At 37.8% G+C, this 23,640-nt stretch overlaps 1 protein-coding gene across 2 annotated transcripts; it reads left to right on the top strand.

Annotated features, from left to right (window-relative positions):
* The first annotated feature begins 269 nt into the window (after positions 1–269).
* On the top strand, positions 270–19,769 carry DIO2 (iodothyronine deiodinase 2). 2 transcript variants are annotated; one of them, XM_063290183.1, is made up of 2 exons: positions 270–1,281; positions 15,750–16,325. In XM_063290183.1, exons 1-2 carry the CDS (start codon positions 1,060–1,062, stop codon positions 16,323–16,325), a joined length of 798 nt encoding a protein of 265 aa, XP_063146253.1. In that variant the 5' UTR covers positions 270–1,059. The 2 variants fall into 2 exon arrangements, with proteins under 2 accessions (XP_063146253.1, XP_063146252.1); XM_063290182.1 differs by having other exon boundaries at positions 271–1,281; positions 15,750–19,769.
* Positions 19,770–23,640: the final 3,871 nt, after the last annotated feature.

Raw genomic sequence — 23,640 nt, 5'->3', positions numbered from 1 at the left:
AATGGGGGAAAGCAGAGAGAATGAGAGAATGAGAGAATGAGGGGGGGGGGGAGAGAGAGAGAGAGAGAGAAATCCTAGACAATAGAACACCCTGTTTCTGTGTCACTCTCTGTCATTTGGATATGTTTTCCCAAAGTTTGAAAGCATGTGTAAAAGACCGAAAAATGTCTATCTGAGGTATCTAGTTTGTGGATTTTTGTTTTTTGTCTGGAAACAACAAAGCAACATTCTTCCCTCCCCCTCCCTTCTTGTTCTTTAAAAAAAAAAGGGAGAGAGAGAGAGAAAGTTTTGAGAATTTTACTTTTCTATTCACTGTAGTCCTGGCCAAAGTAAAGCCCTCTTTTACATTGACGTCAAGATCTTTACTAAGATTAGGGTTTCATTTCTCTATTGCAGCAATTAGCCAGGGAATGTATAAAAGGCTTGAGGGAACCAAGCTAGGGCTCCAGAGGAAAAGCACTTTGTACCACAGGCAGATAGCGAGAAGAGGCAGAGAGACAGAAGAGTGGCAGGGAGAGAGGCTGAGCCGAGCCAGCCAGCGAGGGAAGAGCAGAAAGTTTGTGTGCAAAGACTTTCCTCAGAGCCCTCCCATGACAGAAAAAAGTATTATTTCACCTGATAGCTCTGGTAATAAAGAATGAGAAAACTATTTAAATAGGAGAAAATTAGAGGAAAGTTAGCCTGTTCCGTTTCAGTTTTAGAATTACAGGCAATTGGCAGCCTGGCTGTCTCTCTCCCTGTGTGTGTGTTTAGAGGACTGAAAAGGGCTTCTGGCTAAGTAAAAACAACAACAGTAGTTTCAGTTAGAGTTTCTGAAAAATTAAAAGCAGTTCAGGGTGGAAAAACGTTCATGTTGGCGTGGTGCTTTTCTTCTTTTTTATTTCTTAAAGCGGCTCCACTGAAGTGAGAACTGAGCCAACTTTGAAAGAGAGCTAACGGAGCACTATGAATTTTTAAAAAGCCCCTTAGATTTTATTATTTTTATTGTTGTTTTCCATGAGGGCACAGGGCATGAAACAGGAACTCCAAGGAACCCTTTGAAGAACAAGAGCAAGCAAGATGGGTTTGTTAAGCATTGACCTGTTGATCACACTTCAGATCCTGCCGGTTTTTTTCTCCAACTGCCTTTTCCTCGCCCTCTATGACTCGGTGGTCCTCTTGAAGCACATGGTGCTTCTCCTGAGCCGCTCCAAGGCTGCACGTGGTGAATGGCGAAGGATGCTCACATCAGAGGGGTTGCGCTGCGTCTGGAATAGCTTTCTCCTGGATGCCTACAAGCAGGTAGGTTTGTGGACGGGGGGCTGAAGACCAAAAATCTGAAGAGGGACCTTGGTGTCCACTGCAGATAGGAAGAGGTGTTAGGATAACATGTGCATGGAGTTGATATAACATTTACTAGACAAACACAAGAATGGTAAATATTATGATCCTAGGCATTTAGCACAGAAAGTATTAAAAAGTTAGCCGTCTGATTGTGGGTTAATTTATTCCAGTGTTGTTTTATTAAGAGATATACATTCATATTCTAATTTAGCTGCTTGGGTTTAGTTATTCTGTTTTACAAAAATCTTTTCTGTATTGCCCACTTCCTGAGTAGTTAATAGCACTATACTAAGGTCTAAACAGAGATTGAACTGTCTGCACTATTGCATTCACTGGTGATTTTACTCTGTGCCCTCCAAAAACCTCTTTTCTAGTGCATAGACACAGACAGACAAATACAGTCAGTGGCAGATTCTCATGTCTTCCTTTTTTTATACAATGGCAGATTCTCATCTCTTCCTTTTTTTTATACAATGGTAAAATTTAGGTGAGTCCAAATATATGTAGAACTGCAGACTTAATAGACAAACAAATAACCCCAATTTCTCATACTGCCAGCTATTAAAATTAACCAATCTACCAAGCCTGAGAACATATTTTATTGTCACTATTTAAAATGACTAGGCAGAATTGATAGGAAATCAATCTTCTCCACCTCACTGTTTCCATCTGCAAAATGGAAATAGCCATGCACTTTTTTTCTGGCCCAATTTTCATTTTGCAGATGGAAACTTGTGAGAAAGTGCAGACTCCCCTTGCATTTTGCAAGAGAAGCATACAATTTTTCAGAACAGTATTTAAAAAGGTTTTCAATATTTGTGGTTAATAAACTGATTGGGTGATCTTCAAACAACTTCACTGTGGGGAACTCCTATTGACATAATTTTACAGCTTGGTATTTCCCCAGTTGCTGACAAAGCAAAAAAAACCTTAATTTTAACTCCTAGAAATGGATTTTTTTGAAAAAGAAAAAACCATGAGATGATGATGATGATGATGATGATGATGATGATGATACCCATCTTTCACCTAGTGTGAACATTCCATAGAGAATTTGAATTCAAAATTCAAAGAAGCTTTTATATGCTGCTTGAAGTAGATAAGTCTAACCTTTTCATGACCATAGGTGAGAAGACATTTGCTTTGCATTGGTATCAAAGGTTCTTCCTATTTTTGCCAAAAAATATAGGTTATTCAGGAGATTCTTCCATGCTAGCCTTTTCTGCGGCATATGTATACTTCTGAGGAATCTCTTGCACCATGGAGAGCTCCCATGGTAGTATCAGGAGTAAATTTGAGAGAGTCTTGGGTACCCAGGGATAACTCTCTTCACATGTTTTCCCATGATAGGTAGAATTATTGTTGAATAAAGTAGTTCTCACAATGCTCAATAGATGTTTCAAGATACACTAAACATTTTTTAAATCGTACTTAATAGTTTATTGTTCTGGGTAATCCTACGGTAGGAAATATTTTGCCAGAGCATCATTCGTATTTTGAAGTTTGAGAATATAGCATATTGAAACTCTTTCACTGCAGAATTTATATAGAAGTAGAACTGTAATGTAGTCTTTTCACAAGGTAGGAGTGTATAGGCAGACCTATATGTTACTGTATACAGTAGTGAATATTTTCTCCAGATTTCAGCCCATTGCTTTGTATAGCTTTCTTTCTGGTACCAAAAATGGGCCCAAGGCATTAACATTTGGTGGATTCACTGGGCTGATATTTTTTTTCCCCAACCAACAGAAAATGTTGGTGTTAAAAAAATGTTCCAGAGAAGCAGATTTTATGAATATAAAACTGAAAACATATGGATTTATTTGGGAACATTTTAATATCTTGACTTATATTAAAATTTTGCCTGGAGTAGTAAAAAAATTCTGAGAGTGCCTTGGACTGCAAGAAGATCAAACCAGTCCATCCTCCAGGAAATAAAGCCAGACTGCTCACTTGAGGGAATGATATTAAAGGCAAAACTGAAATATTTTGGCCACATAATGAGAAGACAGGACAGCCTGGAGAAGATGCTGATGCTAGGGAGAGTGGAAGGCAAAGGGAAGAGGGGCCGACCAAGGGCAAGATGGATAGATGATATTCTAGAGGTGACGGACTCGTCCCTGGGGGAGCTGGGGGTGTTGACGACCGACAGGAAGCTCTGGCGTGGGCTGGTCCATGAAATCACGAAGAGTTGGAAGCGACTAAATGAATAAACAACAGTAAAAAAAACTTGTAAAAACAATATTTGTCTTGTTTGAAGAAGTACATACCACAATTTTTGTAGTAATATAAATCCTGACTGCTTTGAATTGTGCACTTGAGCTGAAGTACTACTGTGAGTATCAGATGCTCATGGTTCTGCTCAGGAGAATTGAGATATGCAAAATTTCATAGTGGCTCTAATGCGATACCCTATAAAATAAATTTTGTAATCCTAAATTCCTTCCTGCAATATAGTTTACAAGAAAAGTACCCTAGGTTTCCTGAATAGTAACAGCTCCAGTAAGCAAGCAAGCAAATAAATAGTTTTCCCCCAGGCAAATAATAGCATCCGGACCATTATGTTATTAAGAATCTTCTGTTCAGTTCTTCAAGTCATCCTGCTCCTGCTCTGTAATATATTAATAAATACCTGTTGGTCAATGTATTTTTGAAATATTTTTGTGCATCTGAAATTTCCAAGCATTCTACCAAGAAACAATTATATAAATATTATTTTGATTAATATCCAACTTCAATACACAGATGAACATATGCAAATTCTTTTTCTTGGATGTTTGCCTATTCTAAATCAATATATGCCCCCATTCACTTTTGTCTCCTGTTTTATTTTTTCCCTCAAAGGATAACCATTTCTACAGCAAACACAAAGAATATCACTCATAGATGTATTAAGAAGTGTGGCGTTTTTGAAGGTCATACTTTTCTGTAAGATTCTTGAGGGAGAACAAAACATAAAGGTCTATACTAGACAAGATGAGCAAAGTGCAATTTAATAAATCCCAGTGTGTTTGTATAAAAAGAACATGCATATTGCAAAGGCATTGCTATGTTTTCCTTATAGACTAGAGCAATAAGGAGAAAGAAGGTTGATGTACTGATCTGCTTGAATCTCATTTTCATAAATAGTCTTTCCATTTTCTACTCAACTGCATCACTAATGAGTTTGAGAAAAGCTCAGCTAACCTATTCCAGAGTCACTATAGTCAGGCTATTCAGTTGCCTGTCAGGGAAAAAACTGCTGTGTTTCCACTGCTAATGGCAGCAGAAAACCAAGAATCTGTTTTCAGACAGCCAATAGATCATGCTGATTAGCTGGCCAGTGGGAGAAGCCAGTGGGATTTCCTCTGGCTCTGCAGAATTTTTGCAGCTGATAGTTTCTTGCAGCCATAGGTACAAATTGTCTGTCCCTCTTCCAGTCTAATGAAATTTGCAACAACCTATGGCAAAACTACTATGAGTTGAGACATTTGGTAATCCAAATGGGATCATTTTCCTTACTAAAGGCCAGGTACCCAGTCTTGAAATATTCTTAGACTTAGTATGGAAACGATGTGAGAATTTTCAATGAGGTAAGGTAGCTTGACAATTGCTATCCTATCTAGAGAAAGCTGACTTAGCCATAGTGACATATGCATTTGTCATGTCTAGGTAAGGTTACTGTGATATGATAAATAATGTTCTTAAAGTTAGTTCAGAAGCTACAACTGGCAGTAAGAATGTTGTGGGTGCTAGTTAACCAGATTTTATTATACCTATTCAGCATGGGTTATATTGGAAGGCCTTGCCTCCAGGCCTAATGCAAAATGCTAGTTTTGGATTTCAAAATGTTAAATTATTTCAGATCATGTAAATTGAAGGACAAACTGAATTTATTTCAGCCCCTGGAAGCATTAAAATCAGCATCAATTATCATACTCTTTGGTCCATCTGTGAAATCTCTTAGGCTGGTGGACATCCAAGGCAGGGCTTCTTTTATGGTGGTCCTAAACCTAAGGAACTCTTTCCCCATCACTGCAGTCTTTTAAAAAAATAACAATTTTATTCTGTTCCCCATTTTGAACTTAATAACAACATGCTTAGCTACTGCTATAGTTTGTTCTTTGTTTATCATCTTGTCAACTGCCTTGTGAAAACAACGTGCTGAGAAAAAAAGGCTAAAAGCTTAAATAAATACATTATACATCTCATTTCACACTGGAGCATCTAGGGTATTACATCTAGAATGTAAGAATGTGATTTAGAATAGCATGGTAGAATAACTAAAAGCAACTAACTGAGCGGAAGCCCGGACAGAGAGATGAGATGGGTAACTAACATTGCCCTAACGAATACCTGTTCTGAGTTAAGCACTTGTCTCTTCTTTTCCCTTCTCCTCAGCAGGTTATCCCTGCAAGGAGCAGAAACAGGAAACTTAGCTGTGTTGTTTGAAGACTGGCACAGCAGGTCTAGCCAATTTGGTCTAGCGATTAAGGCTCCAGGCTAGAAACCAGGAGTCTGTGAGTTCTAGTCCCACCTTAGGCATGAAAGCTGGCTGGGTGACCTTGGGCCAGTCCCTCTCTCTCAGCCCAACTTACCTCACAGGGTTGTTGTGGGGAAAATAGGAGGAGGAAGGAGTATTAGATATGTTCCCCGCCTTGAGTTATTTATAAAAACAATAAAGGTGGGATAAACAATCTAAAAAAAAAGTCTGTTAGGAGCCATGTTAAATTTAAAATTCAGAATAAAAAAGTTTACTTAATGGGCTAAAACAATATGGAGCAATTTGTTGCTAAAGCTGCTGTCTATTTATTTAGATTTATTTATATTTCAAATTTTGTCATCGCCCATCTTGCAGTAAGTGAATTTACAGATTCTTTTTAATTAGACAGAGTTATTGATGACTCCCTCCTATTTGCTCAGTTTTTCTCTTTGGGATATTTTTATCCAGCTTTAGTAAGTACTTTCTACATAGCTGTTGAACTTTGCTTTCCATTTTGAACACCTGCCAGGTTCAGTGGTTTTTTTCCCCCTTGTACTGTTCCCTCCTTATCATTTGAAATGCAGCCCCAGGAGGCAAGCACACCCTGTTTTGCATAGAGAGGCTCTTTACAACAAGGCTAATTAACATAATGAGGGTTCATGGAGCTAGGGTTTATAACACTGGGTCACTTTACATTATAGAAGAAGAGTTCAAAGAAAGGGCTTCTTTCTGAGGGCACCTCATACCCTTGCTCCAAAAGGTCCTAAATTATTGCAGGGTGCCATTAAGATGGAAAAGGCAGTTGTATTCCATCATATATTGTTTTTATTGTAAACTGCCCAGAGTCCCTCCTCTGGGGGGAGATAGGCGGTGGCAAAATTTGACAAATATATGAAAAATAAATAAAATATATTATGAAAACATTGCAGTTCTCCCCAGCCATTGTATATGTGTAAGATGTCCACAATTGTCATCATTTCTGTAGATCATCCAATACAGACTTAGTGCCACCATGTTTGACCTGTAGGTAACATATATGTGTAGAAGTTATACAAACAATATACAACTCATTGCTTGTCTTTTGTGGGGGGTGGAGGTGGGGGAAAGTTGCCCTCTTCATCAAGCTGTGCTTCAGCCTTGCCTGGAATCTCATTTTATGAACTCCAGGAAGAAAGGCAGGAGTAACATACAGCCAAAATTCATTTTCATGTGGTCTATCATTTCATGATTATATAAATAGTACGGCACATATAAATGTCCAGTTTTGTAATACTTGCAAAGCAGATGTCTCATGCTAAGATTCAACTGAAGGTTAGAAAATAAAAGTCTGTACTGCATTTTTATTTTAATTACCATGGATCTGATCCTTAGTAGCTAGAAAAGGAAATGCAAGGAACCCAAAGGTTCATGCAACATACAGTACAATGAAATTTCCTTTCATTGATCTTCAGATCTGTATGATGTTTCATGAAGTTCCCCATTAGTAGGAATTCTTTTATTGTCCAGATTTTCAAGTTCCTTTCCCTACTCCCTTTGAGATTAAGGTGCTGTGGCACCACACCACTCTTTCACCAAGTTTTTTTTAAAGAAAGAAAAGACTTAGCTTTGCACTTCCACTATATTTATTAATTTGCGGTCAAATCAAATGGGAAAGTGTGACTGACCCAAATTTACCAGGTGAACTTCCATGGCTGATAGTGAACTTGAACCTAGCTCTCCCTGTTACAAGTCCAACACATTAATGACTATACCACACTAGTTCTCATTCCCTCAGGCAATGTTGAAGACATCTGTGGGTCAGTGAAAACTAGTTTCTGAGGATTTGGTAAGTAAAAATGGTAGCTGTGTGGCAGTGTCTGAAATATACTTTTATTCTGAGGACCAGCGCCAGGAGGTCAGGAAACCTGATGCAGCTGGGTGAGAAGCTGCAGTATATACAGTATATGTCTTTGTTTATATATGATTAGAGGGTACTGTGGCTCTTCTTACAGGTTTTCATGGTTACTGAAAGCCCTATAATGATTGAGGATGACACAAGCAATTGAGGTCAGAGCCAGAAATGCTAGTTCAGGGTCTCCTTAACACAAGATCAAGTTGACCAAAGTCTCATCTTTATAGATCTGGAATTGAATCATTCTGTCTGCTGTTCTCAAGGTACAAAGAAGCCTTTTACTGAGATTTAACCTAAAGGGCATTAAGTCAGTGAAAGGTTACAGCATAAGTTTAGTTAAATGGGTATGTTTTTTTTCCTCATGGTTTGTAAGGTTTCCAGGATTCAATGGTATACGGTGTACCCTGTATTTCAGATCAGGGCATCCTTTGGAGAAAAATGTCTGAAGACCTAGAAGACCATAATACATTTGCTCATCAGGCATGTGTGGCACTGAGAAAACATTTACTCCTAATAACAGCTTTTTGAAAATCTACTTTCCTCAGATCCTCTCTTCTTAGGTGGCTGCTGGAGTAGGTATTCAATATGCTTTCTGTCTCAGAGCAGAAGACAAACCCAGCAACCAAGAGCAATTGCCCTGGGCTGGAACTTCACCAGCCAACACAAACTGTCGAAGGGCAACTCTTGTCACAGGCTGGTGTTAGGTGTAAAGGGTTAGGCTGGAAGTCAGCAGGGGGCAAGCCACCCTGTTTTTCCAATCTAATTTAGCGGAGCACTTACCTCTCTCACTTGAACAACGCATAACTGCTGCTTTCAGAAAAGTCTTAGTCCCTGGAACTCAGAAGTATTTAAGGAACAGTAAAATAAAAAAAATCAGTAAATTATTCCAACAGTTGGGGGTGGGTGGGAGGATTTCAGTGGTCAAGAATAGCCTTGAGGAACTTCTCCCCCATGCAACACTCTGTGTGTGTGTGTGTGTGTGTGTGCACGTATGTGTGTAAATGGAATGCAAAGTATTTTAGCGTCTTGATATAAGATCATAAATGTGAATTCACATGGGGTTCTGTGTAAGTTTGTGTCTCTGATTTGGAAAGCTCTTGTCAGAATCCAAGTCTGAGGAACAGCCTTTGCTTTCTTCTGTTCATGACTTGTTTCTTGGAGAGGATGCCTCTGCAATTCTTTTTCACATGACATCTCACTAAATCTCACTAATATGAAATGTGATGGTATATAGCATCACTGTAGAGGCAATATGTATAAAGACAGAGGAAATATTGTAGAATAGTGGGTGGGATTCCTTGTAAGATGTCGTCTGTTTGACATACCAATCCGACATATTTTGGCAGGCTTCTAGGGCAGTGGGACATAGCCTTTTAGCCTATGCCCATCTGCTTTCCTTATCTTTGTTTATTTTGGCCTGGAGTTCAAGGAAGTGCCTTTCTTTGCATTTCACGGCAATTTGAGAATCTTATGAAAGAAACTCTCTATTTAAAAAGAAAAAAAAAAAACTTACCCAGTAGTTCTAAGGTCAAAATAGCCATATTGGATGCTTAATCAGAAACAGTGGGTAACTTCTCCAAAGATGACATTCCAAGCTATGTACAATTTATATTGCAAGATGATTACTCTCAGTAAAATATTCAGGTACAGATATTCACAAACTGTTTTTTGAAAAACAAGGCCTCAGATTGTTTCTCATGTTACTTTGAGGTGGAATGGGATCAGTTTATGTAATCTCAGATAATCTTCAACTTGCTTGAGTTTCTCTCATATTGTTCTTGACAAAGCAGTGTACTTCCTAAATTGAGAATGGCAGTGCCCATTTCAACTTATTTTTGGCTGAAATGAGTATTTGATCTATGAATAAGCTAATGGTTATATTTAAGTCAGGGATCAGAAACCTGAAGCCCCAATGCTTCATAACTTCTGAAATTCCTCCAAGCAATTTTCAGTCAGTTACCAAAAGCAGTAGAAAGGTTTCCCATCATTTTGAAGCAGGAAGAATTCAAAAACTGGTGTGAAGATTCTGAGATTGGCTTAACTTTATTCAACTGCTCCTAAACTGTGTTTCCAAACTTCGTTACCTCCCTACACTTTAGCCCTCACTCTCTATAAAAATGTTAGGTGCAGCCCCTGGCCATCAAAACTTCCCATCTCTGATTTGAGTCAAGAAAGCTCTGGGGTCTTCATAACATCTTTTGCTCAGCCAGATGAAGCATAAGAAGCTTTGGCATTCAGCACCACTATGTGATTACCATAAGGAATAATTTGAGCCTCTGGGAGGTGTCAGCTGGGGGGAAGGGAGATGTAGTGATTCTAGCCCCTGGTCAATGAAGAGAAGAAGAATTCTTATTCTTCAAGGATGGACAACAGGCAAGGAGATGTCATTTAGAAAGAAGTAATTTTCCACTCATAGCTTCTAGCATCTGGCTCTTAAGGGGGGTGGCTTTCCAGGAACTGTATATAATGAATAGGGCCACTGAAGAGCATAGCAAAATTGTGGGTCTTGTCAAAGGAAAAAACAACACAATAGTAGCTATGAACTGTTCTCATGCCAGTGGCTGTGAAAATTTGGATGAATCATTGTGAAATGACAGGCTGCTAAGAACTTGGATGTCTGTGAATGGAATGAAATAAAAGAGCAAATCTTCAAACATTTTTACTGTTCAGAGGAATTCTGAATATGACCCTAATATATTATGTCTGTGTTTAAATGGTTGGTGCCTGAGCCTGTTGATTATTTGACAACATCTCTTTGCTGCAAGGAATTGACACAGCCTGACAGAGCTCAGCAGTCTAACCCGTATGGAGAATTGAAAAGACTTATGGTTCCTCGTTAAATAGGGATGAAAATCATGTAAAGGCTGGCATGCTTTGTTCATGGATGCTACAGTGGCAAATTCTAATTCCAGTCAGTGATTTATGAATAAGTCTCTCTTCTCCCTGCCTTTGACACCTCATTTTTCACTTTGCCTGCAAAAAACAATGCCAATCATGGTCTTGCTACTGAATGTAACTTTAAAGGGGGTCTCCTTAGACCTAGAGGATTAAATAGAATTGCAGATTGAATTGCATTTACAAAGCAACTTTCATCTAGTAGAGCTTTCTCTTTCTCCAGACATTGTCCCAATGAATCGTTACCACAGCATGGCAGGGGTCTAGGCAGCCAAACCATCTGTAGCTAGTATAGATAAGATTTAGTGTGTTTTGATCTGAATGTTTTATTTGAGCTGGTCTTGAGACAAATAACTGATAGTGTGACTTCATGAGATGTGTAATTGGCTTATGAAATTCACTGCCACTAGATCTGATGAGGTTTAGATGTCTGTAAAAAGAGAATGTTGAGGAATTTAACAGAAGCTGTCAGTATACGCTACACATTTGTCCCAATACATTTTAAAACTATGTAAGCAACAGCTCACCTTATAGCAGTAAACTCAATAAATCAGTTATGCAATCATCCTTTTCACTGCATAATCCTCAGTGGAGTGAAGAAAAGAGGTAGAAGAAAACATGGATAACTTGAATTGCTGCTTTCAGTTCAATAGAGGTAGCTGTGCAAGAACAACTTCCTATCTTCCCTATGGAGGAGAACTAGGTGAGATAGAAACTCATAGCCCAGCTTTGATGGCAGCCTCTATGGTAGACACGCTATGTGACCAGCTTGTTAGAAGAGAAGTCCATGGTTATAGGAAAGGAAAGCTGGAGCCAGAGATATTGCGTGTGAGTGGAATTTCCTGGGTTTGCTTCTCAGAACAGCTCTCCTGCCTGCCTTTGTCTGTAATTTCAAAAGAAGTTTGGCAGAGAAATATTTTTTTTTAATTTATTTATTTTGGATGACATTTCACTGTGGTGTGTTGTAGGGATTTTTCCAAGAGCTAATTCCACCCTCTTCAGTAATGAATGACAACAACAAAGAAACCAAACAGCCTCATGAAGTAGATGTCAATCCCATCCCTCAACCTGCTAGAATAAAGATGACCTTTGGGAATGTTACAGCTTCATCATGACCAATTAGCAGGAGATGCAGCCTGTTGTGTCTAAGCATTAACTACTAGTCAGGATTGGCTTTTTGGAGTGGCTAATGCTAGCACAGAACAAGGCACCGACCTAATTACTCTGTTGCAAGAGTAGAGAAGGCCTTGTGAATATTTGCTTGGCAAGTCTGTCTCATTAAGGACAAATTTTCCAAATAAACACAAGGACCCCTAACAGCAAAAAAATTAATATGATAGATAACCTGTGGTCATGAGATTTCTTTTGCTGATGTGGGAAACTCAGTGATGCTACCCATACCAGGGGATGTCTTGGTTACATTCCATATATGTGATGACATGAAACCAGTATTATTTGTTTCCCAAGTCAGTTGTGATCTCTTGGTTGTTAAAGATTACTTTGTTAGAACATAATTAAACCAATGCCTTGGCACCAAAAGGATTTGATACTTGAAAGAACAGATGATAGCAAAGATCCTAGGATACAGGGTTCTTTCCTTGTCCTTCTTCCAAATTTTAAGTATCTATTTTTTTTTAAGAATGGGATTAAATATTGCTGAGTGAAATCTTCAAAATGGAAGTACTATCATATTGATCTTGCTTTTTATAATTTGGAAATAACAAACAGGAAGCCACAACTGACATAACTAGTTGTATATTTAATAACTGTAGGAGAAGCCTGGTTTTGATTGCATGGAATGGTGTATTGTAGTAGACATACACATAGCATGGTCTACAACTTAAGAATTATACAGTTACAGAGGCTAGTAAATGTTGGAATTATCAGGGGTCAACTCATCATTGTCTCATATGCATAAGTGGGTCTCTCTAGTAAACACATCTCTATTGTGCTTGTGGGATGTCACATGGGTCACCTGATTTCCACTTCCTCCTTCTTCCTGGGCTTGGGGATTAACAATCTCCATTACCCTTCTGGCAGACCTGCAAGCAGGAGCTGCTGTAGAAATGCAACTCTTGTCCTCTTTCATCTCACTTGCATGCACACGTTCTATTCCACATAGAAAGTGCCTACAAAGAACCAGTGATGATTAAGTGCTTTCTAGTATGAACCTGCCTGTATCCAGATCTACTGAATAAAAGTAAGCTATCTCTATTTTTCTTCATCTAACTACAGTGTGATGACTGAATTTATTTCTGAACGTAATTAAGCTTGATGTGCAAGTTCCCTTTTTTGGTCTATGCTTCTACTCTGCAAGATTGCTGTTAGCTGCTTGGAGTTCTTTTATTAACCTTTAAAAACTCCATCAGTAAAGATGTATAAGATTGGGCTAGAACAGAAAATTATGGCTATTTCTAGTTATCCTTTGAACCACTACTTTCAGCTCCTTTTTATGTTTTTCATGTTTCAGAAATTCTCTTTGAAATATTCTGTCTTACTCTGTTCTGACTGGCAGAAACTCACTTTACTTTCATTCATAAGTCTTGAGAAATGCACAGAATAATAACGTTATTAAAGTGATTTCATTTAATAGATATTTTCTTTTTAATTTCAAGTTAAAGGGATGCCTAGGCCCTAATCCACCCTGGGCCATAGAAGCTAATAGGGTGACTTTGGGCCAATCATTTTTCTTTAATGCAAAATCACTAAAGCTGTGGGGAAATATAGGAGAAGGAAGCTATATATGCCACTTTGAGCAAAAAGCTGGGTAGAAATCAATCAGATAAAGATATGTTCAATCATCAATAGCTATACCAGGGCACAGAACTGAATTTCATATGACTAAAGATATCCTCATTTTAGGGTGGCCATATATGTGCTACTAAAAAGAGGAAATGCATCTAATTAGCAAACTAGTTAAGTGTGGGCTGAATGTTTATTGGGTAGATCCACAGCTGGTTTGCAAAGTATACTTAAAAACGTTTGTCACATCCTCATCAAACTAGAGGGAGGTTTCAAATGAGATGCCACAGAGTTCAGTCCTGGACCAGATACTTTCTACCAGTTTTATTAATGACTTGAATGACAAGATGGTGAAAATGCTTATTAAAGTTGGATATGACACATAATTGGATAGAATAATTAAAATCCTTGAAGAGATATGGAATTCAAATTGATCTTGATAGGACTGGAAAAATGGACTGAAAAAAAAACCAGACCAAAATTTAATGGAAAAAATGTAGTTTTTTTTAAAATCTAGGAAAAAGAAATCAATGCACAGCAATAAGATCAAGGATACATGGTTTGGCAACAGTCCACACTCAAAAGACCTTGAAATTATAGATAATGATAACCTGAATGTGAGTCAGCAGTGTAATGTGCCTGCAAAATAAATAAACAAACATACAACACCATTCTAGGCTGCATCAATAGAAGTATAATCTATGAATCATGGGAAGTGATCATCCCATTCTATTCTGAATTAGTCAGACTCCACCTCATCTCCTCAGTTCAGTTTTGAGTACTGCACTTTAAGAAGGATTCAGACAAATTAAAATGGGACCAAAGAAAGGCAAAGAGAATTACTGGGGGATTAGAAACTTAACCCAAGGGGGAGAAATTGAAGAAATCAGAATGTTTAGCCTTGAGAAAACTAAGGGAATTCTTGATAGCAGTTCTAAATGAAAAGAGTAGGCTGCACCCTGTTCTCTGTAATTCCATTAAAAAATTATTAAAGACAGATTCTAATTGACAGGACCCCTGTGAATTTTCAATATTTCTGCATAAATATGACCTAAAATGTGATCTGTTCTCCACACAAATCTTAGAACTAGATAAAGAGAACCCAATTAAGCAAATGAGTCAAAAACATTATACTTGTTCATTTCTATATACTCCTGTATATCTACTATAATGTGGACTGCTCTATACCACCACAATTTATTCATTGAGGAAAAGGATTTGTACATGATCTTCCTGACAGTGGACTGGTAGAATCCAAATTCTTTGGAAATAGTTTTGTAACTTTTTCCAGCCTGGTGAGCATCAACAACTATTTTTTGGAGGTCCTCAGAAATCTCCTTTGTTCGTACCATGACACATTTCCACATATATAAATTGATTGAATAAATAAATAAACAAATAAATAAAATATCTGTATTGTGAAGATCAGACTGTGATAGTAAATACCCAGAATTCTGTTCTTTAAATAAGGCAGGACCTCCCACACTCACATTTGATTATCATCCTACGGATTGAAACACCTGCCTCTGATTTCTCATTCAAATGAACTGATAATCCTAGAAGTTCACATAATTTTGCCACACACAATTACATCATGAATACGTCACTTTGAATCATTTAACTCAATGAATGGAACAAGAAAATGGCATTATCTCCATACAAAAGTACATGTGAGAGCCAGTTTGGTCTAGCGGTTAAGGCATCAGACTAGAAACCAGGAGATAGTGAGTTCTAGTCCCCGCTTAGGCATGGGTGGGTGAACTTGGGCCAGTCACTCTCTCTCACCCCAACTCACCTCACAGGGTTGTTGTTGTGGGAAAAATAGGAGGAGGAAGGAGTACTAGGTATGTTTGCCACCTTGAGTTATTTATTAAAAAAAATAATAAAGGTGGGACAAAAATAAAAAAATAAAAAATAAATGTGCATTCATGCTCCAACCAATATACCTCTAACATGACCACTAGCATTTCTTATATCTCTATCCACCTCTAATGTGATTGCAAGCATGTATTTATTGACACTGGGCTATGAAAATGAGCTTCAGTTTCCAGTAAAAATTTATAACATTGTACAGTTTTTAAAAGTTGTAGAAGGTATTTATTTAAAAGAAATAAATAATTCTAAATAGTTCTAAATAATAGAGTTGTTTTTTAAGAAAATAAAAGCATTTGCCAGTTATATGGCTTGGCCATATTAGACTTACTATTTAAAAAGACTCATTCTTAATGTTATGTTGATATTAGTATTTTTCTCTGCCACAGCATAGTAGAATATTTGTCAGACAAGTAAGGGGAGAGAGGAAATGCATGCTAGAATTTGCTTCTGAATGGGATCAGTAATAGAGGAACTAACAGTTATTTGTTTAGTAAGGGGGACAATGCAAGATAAATGGCATCAAACCATAGTAACTGATCATATTTTTGTTTTAATCACTAGGTGAAATTGGGTGGAGAAGCTCCTAATTCCAATGTCATCCACATACCTAATGGCATTGCTGAAAGCAGCAGCAGCTGCAGATGGAAAAGCTCCATGGGAAAGTATGGTACTGAATGCCACCTCTTAGACTTTGCCAAATCAGAGCGCCCACTTGTAATCAACTTTGGGTCAGCTACCTGACCTCCCTTCACAAACCAGCTGTCTGCCTTTGGCAAGCTGGTGGAAGAGTTCTCTAGTGTGGCTGACTTTCTGTTAGTCTACATTGATGAGGCTCACCCATCAGATGGCTGGGCTGCTCCTGGTATCTCATCTTCATTTGAAGTCAAGAAACATAGGAACCAAGAAGATAGATGTGCTGCTGCTCACCAGCTTCTAAAGAAGTTTTCTTTGCCACCACAGTGCCAGATAGTGGCTGACTGCATGGACAATAATGCCAATGTGGCCTATGGAGTCTCTTTTGAGCGTGTATGCATTGTACAAAGACAAAAAATTGCCTACTTGGGGGGAAAAGGCCCTTTTTTCTACAATCTTCAAGAGGTTCGATTTTGGCTGGAGCAAAACTTCAGGAAGAGATGAAATCCAAATGTACCAGATAAGAAGTCAAGAGGACTGCCCCTTTAAAATAATGCATAAAGGAAGCAAGTTGCATTCTGTTTTGAATAGGATTTTTCTGCCTTTGGGGACAAAACAGGCCTAGTAAAAAAGGTTAAATGGACAAATTGATTACAAAACAACAATGAATTCTCAGTAACTATCCCAAAAAGTAGCTGAGAAAAGATCGTTCCTTTCACAGGATAAGATTGGTGAGATTTTTGTACCATGAGATGATAGAAGCATCTAAAACCATTGTTTCCAGAAAGTTTATGGAGAATGATATATCGTCCCCTGAGATAAAAGACTGTTACTTTGTCCTTCAGAGTTTGTCCTGCTAAATTCCATCATAGCATGTTCAGAATCTGGAGCTTGCTGGTATCATGAAATAAATATCTGAGTTTGTTGTAGAGAGGTATCATTTGGTAGATATTACAAATTCCAGCATCTACCACAAATTGGATAGTTAATTGCCTTCTTAATTGCTGAAAATAAGAACTGGTATTCACTCTGCTAAAATACTTTTTTTTTTTTTTTGCAATATGGTACAGCTGCAATTCTGAAATCTTTTACTTTGATTCTAGCTGTTTCAGTGCTTCAAAGACAAAGAATTCTGTGAGAGCAGTTTATACCCTAACTCTGCACTGCATGATTAGGCTGAAATATCCCCTAGCAACAGTCATCTTGGAAATTACATAGGCTGCTTTGAATCTTAGTTTATATCCCCCAAAGTGAATTTCTTAATAATTTAGAAGCAGTGTAGGCTATTGTGTCTTGGATCAATTCAGACAATCTAGCTCAAATGGATTCCTTCCATTTGTTGTCTATAAAAGAAATAATTTATGTTGAAAAAAACTTGTCTAAATCAACTGCCAGTTTCTTTTGCCTGCCCAAAACCCAATTCTTAGAATATTTTGATGTGAAAGATCAGTGTTAGACATATTATGTTTGAGCCTGGATATGTCCAGGACAGTTGTGCAATCAGACCTGTAATCCATTTCTCATATCAAATTGTTATAACTATTTTTTGAAAAGCATGCTTCAGTAAACGTCAGCTCTTGCAAAAAAATTAGCTTGTGCTTTCTGCCAGCATAAACTAATTTTTGGAAGCATGCTGTTCAGGTGAAAAACATAACACTTGATGTATGTTCTTCCAACTTAAACTATACCTTTAAGGCATATCTCATGGCAATTTCATTTCTCATTTTTAATCTATCACACCATCTGGAGAAAACAAGGATTTCAGAGGCTGGAATACCACTTGTAAATCTTTATCCTTTGCTGATCCCACATGATGCTTTCAACTGGGTGGATCATTACAAGCAAAAAAGGTGGTTGTGATCTTGGAAGCAGCATGTGCTGGTACTTTGTATTGGATCACATAAGGAAGAATCATGGGAACATTAGCTTGCTCTTACATTCTTTCTGCACTGAGGTAACCTCTGAGCAGTGTATTGTAAGTTTATCTCTGTGTAAGAAAAAGAAATCATGTGTATCACAATCTTTGGGGATCAGAGAGGGGAGAAAGGTAGGGCAGAGAAAGCAAACTACGTGTAAGAGCCAGGGAGTTGTGAAAGGTCCTATATTAGCTCTTCAAACATTGTGATAGATTTTCTTTATGTGAGTGTATCTGTGTGTGTGTGTGTGTGAGAGAGAGAGAGAGAGAGTGCGCATTCACAAATACCCAGAGTCATATCCAATATAGAAACAAACTTGTTTTATGGTAGGCCTGGATGCATGGGATGGAAACTATCAGGTTTACTTGCTTTTTTTTTTATAAAGTCAACAACAGTAGAGTTAAGATTAGGTGTTGGTGTATATTATAAGTTTTTTTTAAAAAATATATAATTTATTGCATTTGAAAACAATGTGACAGGTGTATTTTTCTGTGAGGTTAAAGAAGAAAGAATGGTGAGGGGATGAAATACCACTTTACTTTATTGGGACTGAAATTTCATTCATAAATTAATGTGGTTGGCTTGATGCAATTCTTTTCTGTTTGCCCTTCCACCCTAAAAACCTGCAATTAGCTTTTAACCATGTTAATTTAGCATGAAACAGATTTCAGCTTTAGGACTGATAAACTGCAGAGCTGTAGAAAGCCAGTTTCTTTGTCCAGCTTCCATTTTTAAGAATTAATTTCCCCCTAAAGATTAATTCTGGCCTCATAGGTACTATCCCTCTTCCTCTCTGCCTCTCTGCCTCCCTCCCTCCCCCCATTCATAAAAAGGGTGGCAAAAACAGAAGGATTTTTTAACGAAATAGCTGGGATGTTTGAGTCTGGAAGAGGAAGACAAAGGGGAAAGGTTTTGGAGAAAGGCTGGGTGCGATTTTCCTGGAAGGTCTTCTGCACAAAATGCATTGAAATAGATACAGTGCTCAGAGTTGCCCTGTTAGCACAATGGACCCATTTGCCATTTCCATTCAAAGTAGATAAAGATTGTGAAAGACAAGTCCTTTCCTGAGAACAAAACTCATGGAGGAGCAAGAAAGCAATAAAAAGCAATTAAATTCCACAAAGACTTAAGTTTTCACTGCCTCCTTATAGAATTATTGGGTGGGTCTGAATTGTTTTGGTATTGGTTAATAATAATTCTCCTAATGCACAAACCATTTTTAGAATGTTCTTCTCTCCATTGAAGGGATACAAACTTGACAGGGAGGTATGAATGCTATTTTTTCTAGGTCCACCTTCTTTCTTCCCCTCTCTTTACAGACATGCAGCACATGGGCACACAGTTACAGAGAAAGGAAGTCAAAGGAGTTGAGGATGAATGTACTAAACAGCTGGCAGATGGAGGATGAGAAGGTGGCGTATGCTGTTGCAGTTTGAAAAATGTAAGGACCTGGTGAAGGTACAGAGGCAGACAGTCACAGAGGATAAGTACTTTAATTAGGGTGGAGATCACTGCTAAAGTATGAAATAAGCAATAATTAATATAAATGAAATGCTCATCTTTTCCAACAGTAACCTGTTGGCAGGGACATGAGACATATTTCTTAGCAAATTATTTCAGTGGCATTCTTTTAAAAATGAACTTCCAATGAACAGATTCCCTAATGTTTCTCTTAAATTGCTTTTTCATCTCCTTACTTTTCCCTTATAACATATAATTATATTTATCAATGGAAGGCCTTGTTTCTACTCATGTTCATTTAGTAGTTAGGCACATAGATGTTATGTGATTTTACAGTTTGGGATTGCCATCTAACCCACTTAATACAGTATTCTGCCTCAGATAGCCTTTGTGAGTTAAGATGGAATCCCATTTATGGCTCAATCCAGAACAATCATTGTTCTGATGAAGAGGTTTCCCCCTACTGTCGAACAATAATTCACTTTCAAACCAGAATGGCAATTTAGAGCTTGAACTGAGTTTATTTGTTAGTCTTCAAGCTGCCATAAGACTCCTGGTTGCTTCTGGAATCCCATTCTATGCATGTTTACTCTGTTCATTGACCCTGCACTTCCACATCTCAAAATGACAAGTACCTTCTCAGCAAAATTGATTCAGCAGTCTGTAAAAACCATGATTATTTATTTAATTACATCTAAATTAATTAGTGTATAGAATGTTCTCACCTTTTTAAGGAAAAGGAGACATTTAGTGCACATCTCATTTTTCCACTGATTTGCCATCATAACCTTATTATTTTTCACTTAAGTTATTCCATGTTTTGAATAAGCATTCAAATTATTCCATTTCTTATTTTCATAAATGCTTTCTTTTCAAAACTGGGATGGAAATGAAATAAGCAAAACAAAATAAAAAGACTGTTTTGGGTGGAGACAAAAATTGATTTACATGTTTATGCTCTTCTTTGTATTCATTCTCCATTGCATTGGCTTTTTCTTTTCTTTTTTTGAGCATTGCAAAACTACTTTTGTCAAACCTTCCCCCCTCCCTTTATTTCTCTTTTATATCCCTAAGAAAGAAAGACCAAAACATTTTGTCTGATGGCTGGAGCATACCTTTACTCGCATGAGGGATTGAAAATGACTCTAATGCAATCTGGCACATTTAAAGTCATACAGCAATTTTGTGTGGTCCATCAATCAGCACAATAATTGTCACAAGGATACATTTTAAACTCCTTGTCCTAGCACTTCCTCCTCTTCCCTCCCCTCTGAAAAAGAAAAGAAAAAAATCTAGATAAGAATATATTTCTATCCCAGAAAAAAAAAATTGTCAGTGAAGGAGAATACATTTTAATTTTTGTAACATCCTAATTATAGTTCTCTCTATTTTATTCAGAGTTGATATTGTAAAAAAATATGGTTTCATTGTCTTGCAAGAAATGGTTTTGGATTTTATAGGCCATAAAGGACAGAAATACTGCAGTTTTAGATGCACACTGAAAATAGCATCTCTTGGATTATCAGGACTTTAAAATAAAATAAACCACCATCAAGCTTTAGATATACATTTTAAACGTTTCTGAAGCAACGTATTCATAAGCAGGATATGTATAGAACGGATTTCATACATTTAATTTCATTATTCAACGGGGTTTGTAGAACCTCCCAGAGATCAGTATGGGACTCACCTTCATCTCATTAAAAAAGGTAACTCTAAGATACAAATACTGTTTGTATTTTGGAATAATTCATTGTCAGGGAATATACTTTGCAGCTCTTCTATGTTTGGAATTGAGAATCAGGCAAAAGCAATAACTTGAAAAAATTCACGCGAAGCTACAAGTTTGCGCTCAAAGTATGCACTGAACCAGACCAATCTTTAAAAGGTCAGTGTAATCCAAGGGGATTTACGTCTTTTCCCCACCCTTCAGTGATGTGTTTTCCCACTGGTGCCCAGACAGGAGGAAAACATGCTGCTCTGCAAAATTCACTGCCCCCAGGCCTCCAAGTTGAGTTGCTGCCCTCACATGTGGCTGTGGAGGCTGCGGTGGGGAAAATATGGAGATAAGAGCAAGTGCAAGAAGAAGAGAGGAGAGGAGCAGGGACGGTGAAAGGATCCCTGTCTCCTTAGGATTTTTTTCCTCTCCAGCAAGTAGAGATTACAGGTAGGAACACCAATCTTCTGGAATGCCTTCCAGGTCACTATTCTGATCCAAGCTGAAAAAAGAAAATATGGGCTAATGGGAGGTTCTGTTCTCTCCAGCAGCCACAATAGACATGGCCAAGGAAGCACAAAGCCCTGTCCTTTGATGGAACAGGACAGTCCTGCAGTGGACCTATTGGAGCCACGCAGGTTGTCAGCACCTCTCAGGCTCCTCTTGTAAAAATCAGAATGTTCACTTGGGAGATGGCATTGCATTTTCCAATGGACGATGTCACTTTTCTGCCAAATCACCAATCCAGTTTCAGCCTGCCTCAGTCTCCGGCTGGCACTAAGATGGAGATTCCATTGTGAGGACACGTCTTCAACATACAATTAGCAGGTCATCTCAGTGTTGAGGCAAGAAAGATATGTGGATGAGGCCTCAGTTTTACTTAGAATAGTCTGACTTGAAATCAAGTATGATCCGGCTAGATCCAAACCATTCTACACAATGGAGGATCTAATGTTCAGTCTTAGATGCCACTTAGGAAACTAGTTCTGTTTTGTCTTATATTTTGAGCTTTGTGAAAAACAGATTTCACACATCCTAACATTAGAATAGCAGTATACTTTGCTTATATTTTACATTTATGACAAGGCACATCAGTGAATCAGATCTATACTATCTTTTAAAATAAAATATACTATAAATGTCTGTGAAGGCTTAAGGTGAGATCACTTATATGAAGGGTATATGGTAAAGTATCTTTTTGTGAGCTTATTTGGTTTCTGTGTGATCTTTTGTGTTGGCAAATGTTGACTTTAGATCTTTAAAACCTGCATTCAATAATATAACCAAAGCAATAAAAGACATATCGGGTAGGGAATACAGGCCAGTCATATTCATTTCTATACCATAATCAACTCAGAACCCATATTGACCAAACTTTGGCTGGACCCAAGACTTGGTCTGCAAAGATGAGAAGTTTGGATGAAGCAGAGATGCTGGTGTTTTCATGAAGACCACTAACAAAAGAGTACCATGCTCAGTTGGTGATCAGATGTTTCTATACTGGCATTTCTCTTTTCTTTTTATATTTCTGGTTTTAGAAGTGGGGATATATTTGAGATCCATTTAATATGAGTCCTGAGTCAATATGGTGGTGAACATTTGTTTATGAGTATGCATGTTTTATTCTTAAATGTCATAAATACTCTCTCTGTAGAAGAATGAGCAAAAACATGTTACAATATTGGTGCTGTGTGGACCATGTACTTTATAGAACTGATTTTTCTCCTTGTATTTTAATAAAAGTGAAAGAAAGACAATAACTACTCTCTCTCCCTCTTTTTAAAATTATTGTAGCAGATGTCGATGAAGATTCTCAGTCATCCAGGTGGAATTGTCTGTAGGTTGAGTCATGGCAACTGGATTTCTTTCTTTTTGGTAGAAACGTTTCGCTGCTTGTCCAAGACTGAAGAAGCTGCTTGGACAAGCAGCGAAACGTTTCTACCAAAAAGAAAGAAATCCAGTTGCCATGACTCAACCTACAGACTATTGTAGCAGATATGTTATTCAAGGCAAAGGTGAAAATGGTGAATGTTCACTTTAGATTGTGCACGTTTTGCAGTAGCCTGATTTCCAGTGACCCAAAAGTGGTATTCTAAATTTATTTAATGTAAATGAAAAAGAAAATATAAAACTGGGTGAAGCCCAATTCATTCGGAGTTAATCATCAAGGCTGGAGCCATAGTGGGTAGATTGATTGGGAGACGGCTTCAGATGTCTCCTTATCAAGGGCTAGAGGGGGATGAAGGAGGCAGAAGAGGAGATGAGTGACCTTTCTAACAATAATATATTTTTGACTACTCAATCCTTCCTTAGTCTAGTATTATGAAGAAGGTCTAGGAGCATCAGTCGCAACCACTACTGTTTCACTATCAGTAATGCCTTTGGGCGTGATCCCTAATGCAGCATGGAGGACTCCAAGTCACTTGAGATAGTAATGGCAACAACTACCTGGTCTGAAATTCTGTGCAATGCCAGAGCATAAAATGTTGTTGTTGTTGTTGCTGTTGTTAAACAGGAAGTTCAGTATCAGTTGCTTGGGCCTACCATAATACATACTGAAACCAAGCCCATTAAGTTTTCAGCCTCAAATGATTTCACTGGGAGAGTTTTAAGAACATATTTAATACTCCAATTGCAACCAATAAAGCATAAAATATTTCAAATTGGCTGAATCATGATATCCAGCATAGGTCACTTTTAAAAAACATGCAGTTTAAACTAATGC

This window comes from Candoia aspera, chromosome 1 (assembly GCF_035149785.1).
Source record: "Candoia aspera isolate rCanAsp1 chromosome 1, rCanAsp1.hap2, whole genome shotgun sequence".
NCBI classification, from domain to species: domain Eukaryota; kingdom Metazoa; phylum Chordata; class Lepidosauria; order Squamata; family Boidae; genus Candoia; species Candoia aspera.
The sequence above is the reverse complement of the archived record's forward strand: the minus strand, read 5'-3'. Positions and strand labels throughout refer to the sequence as shown.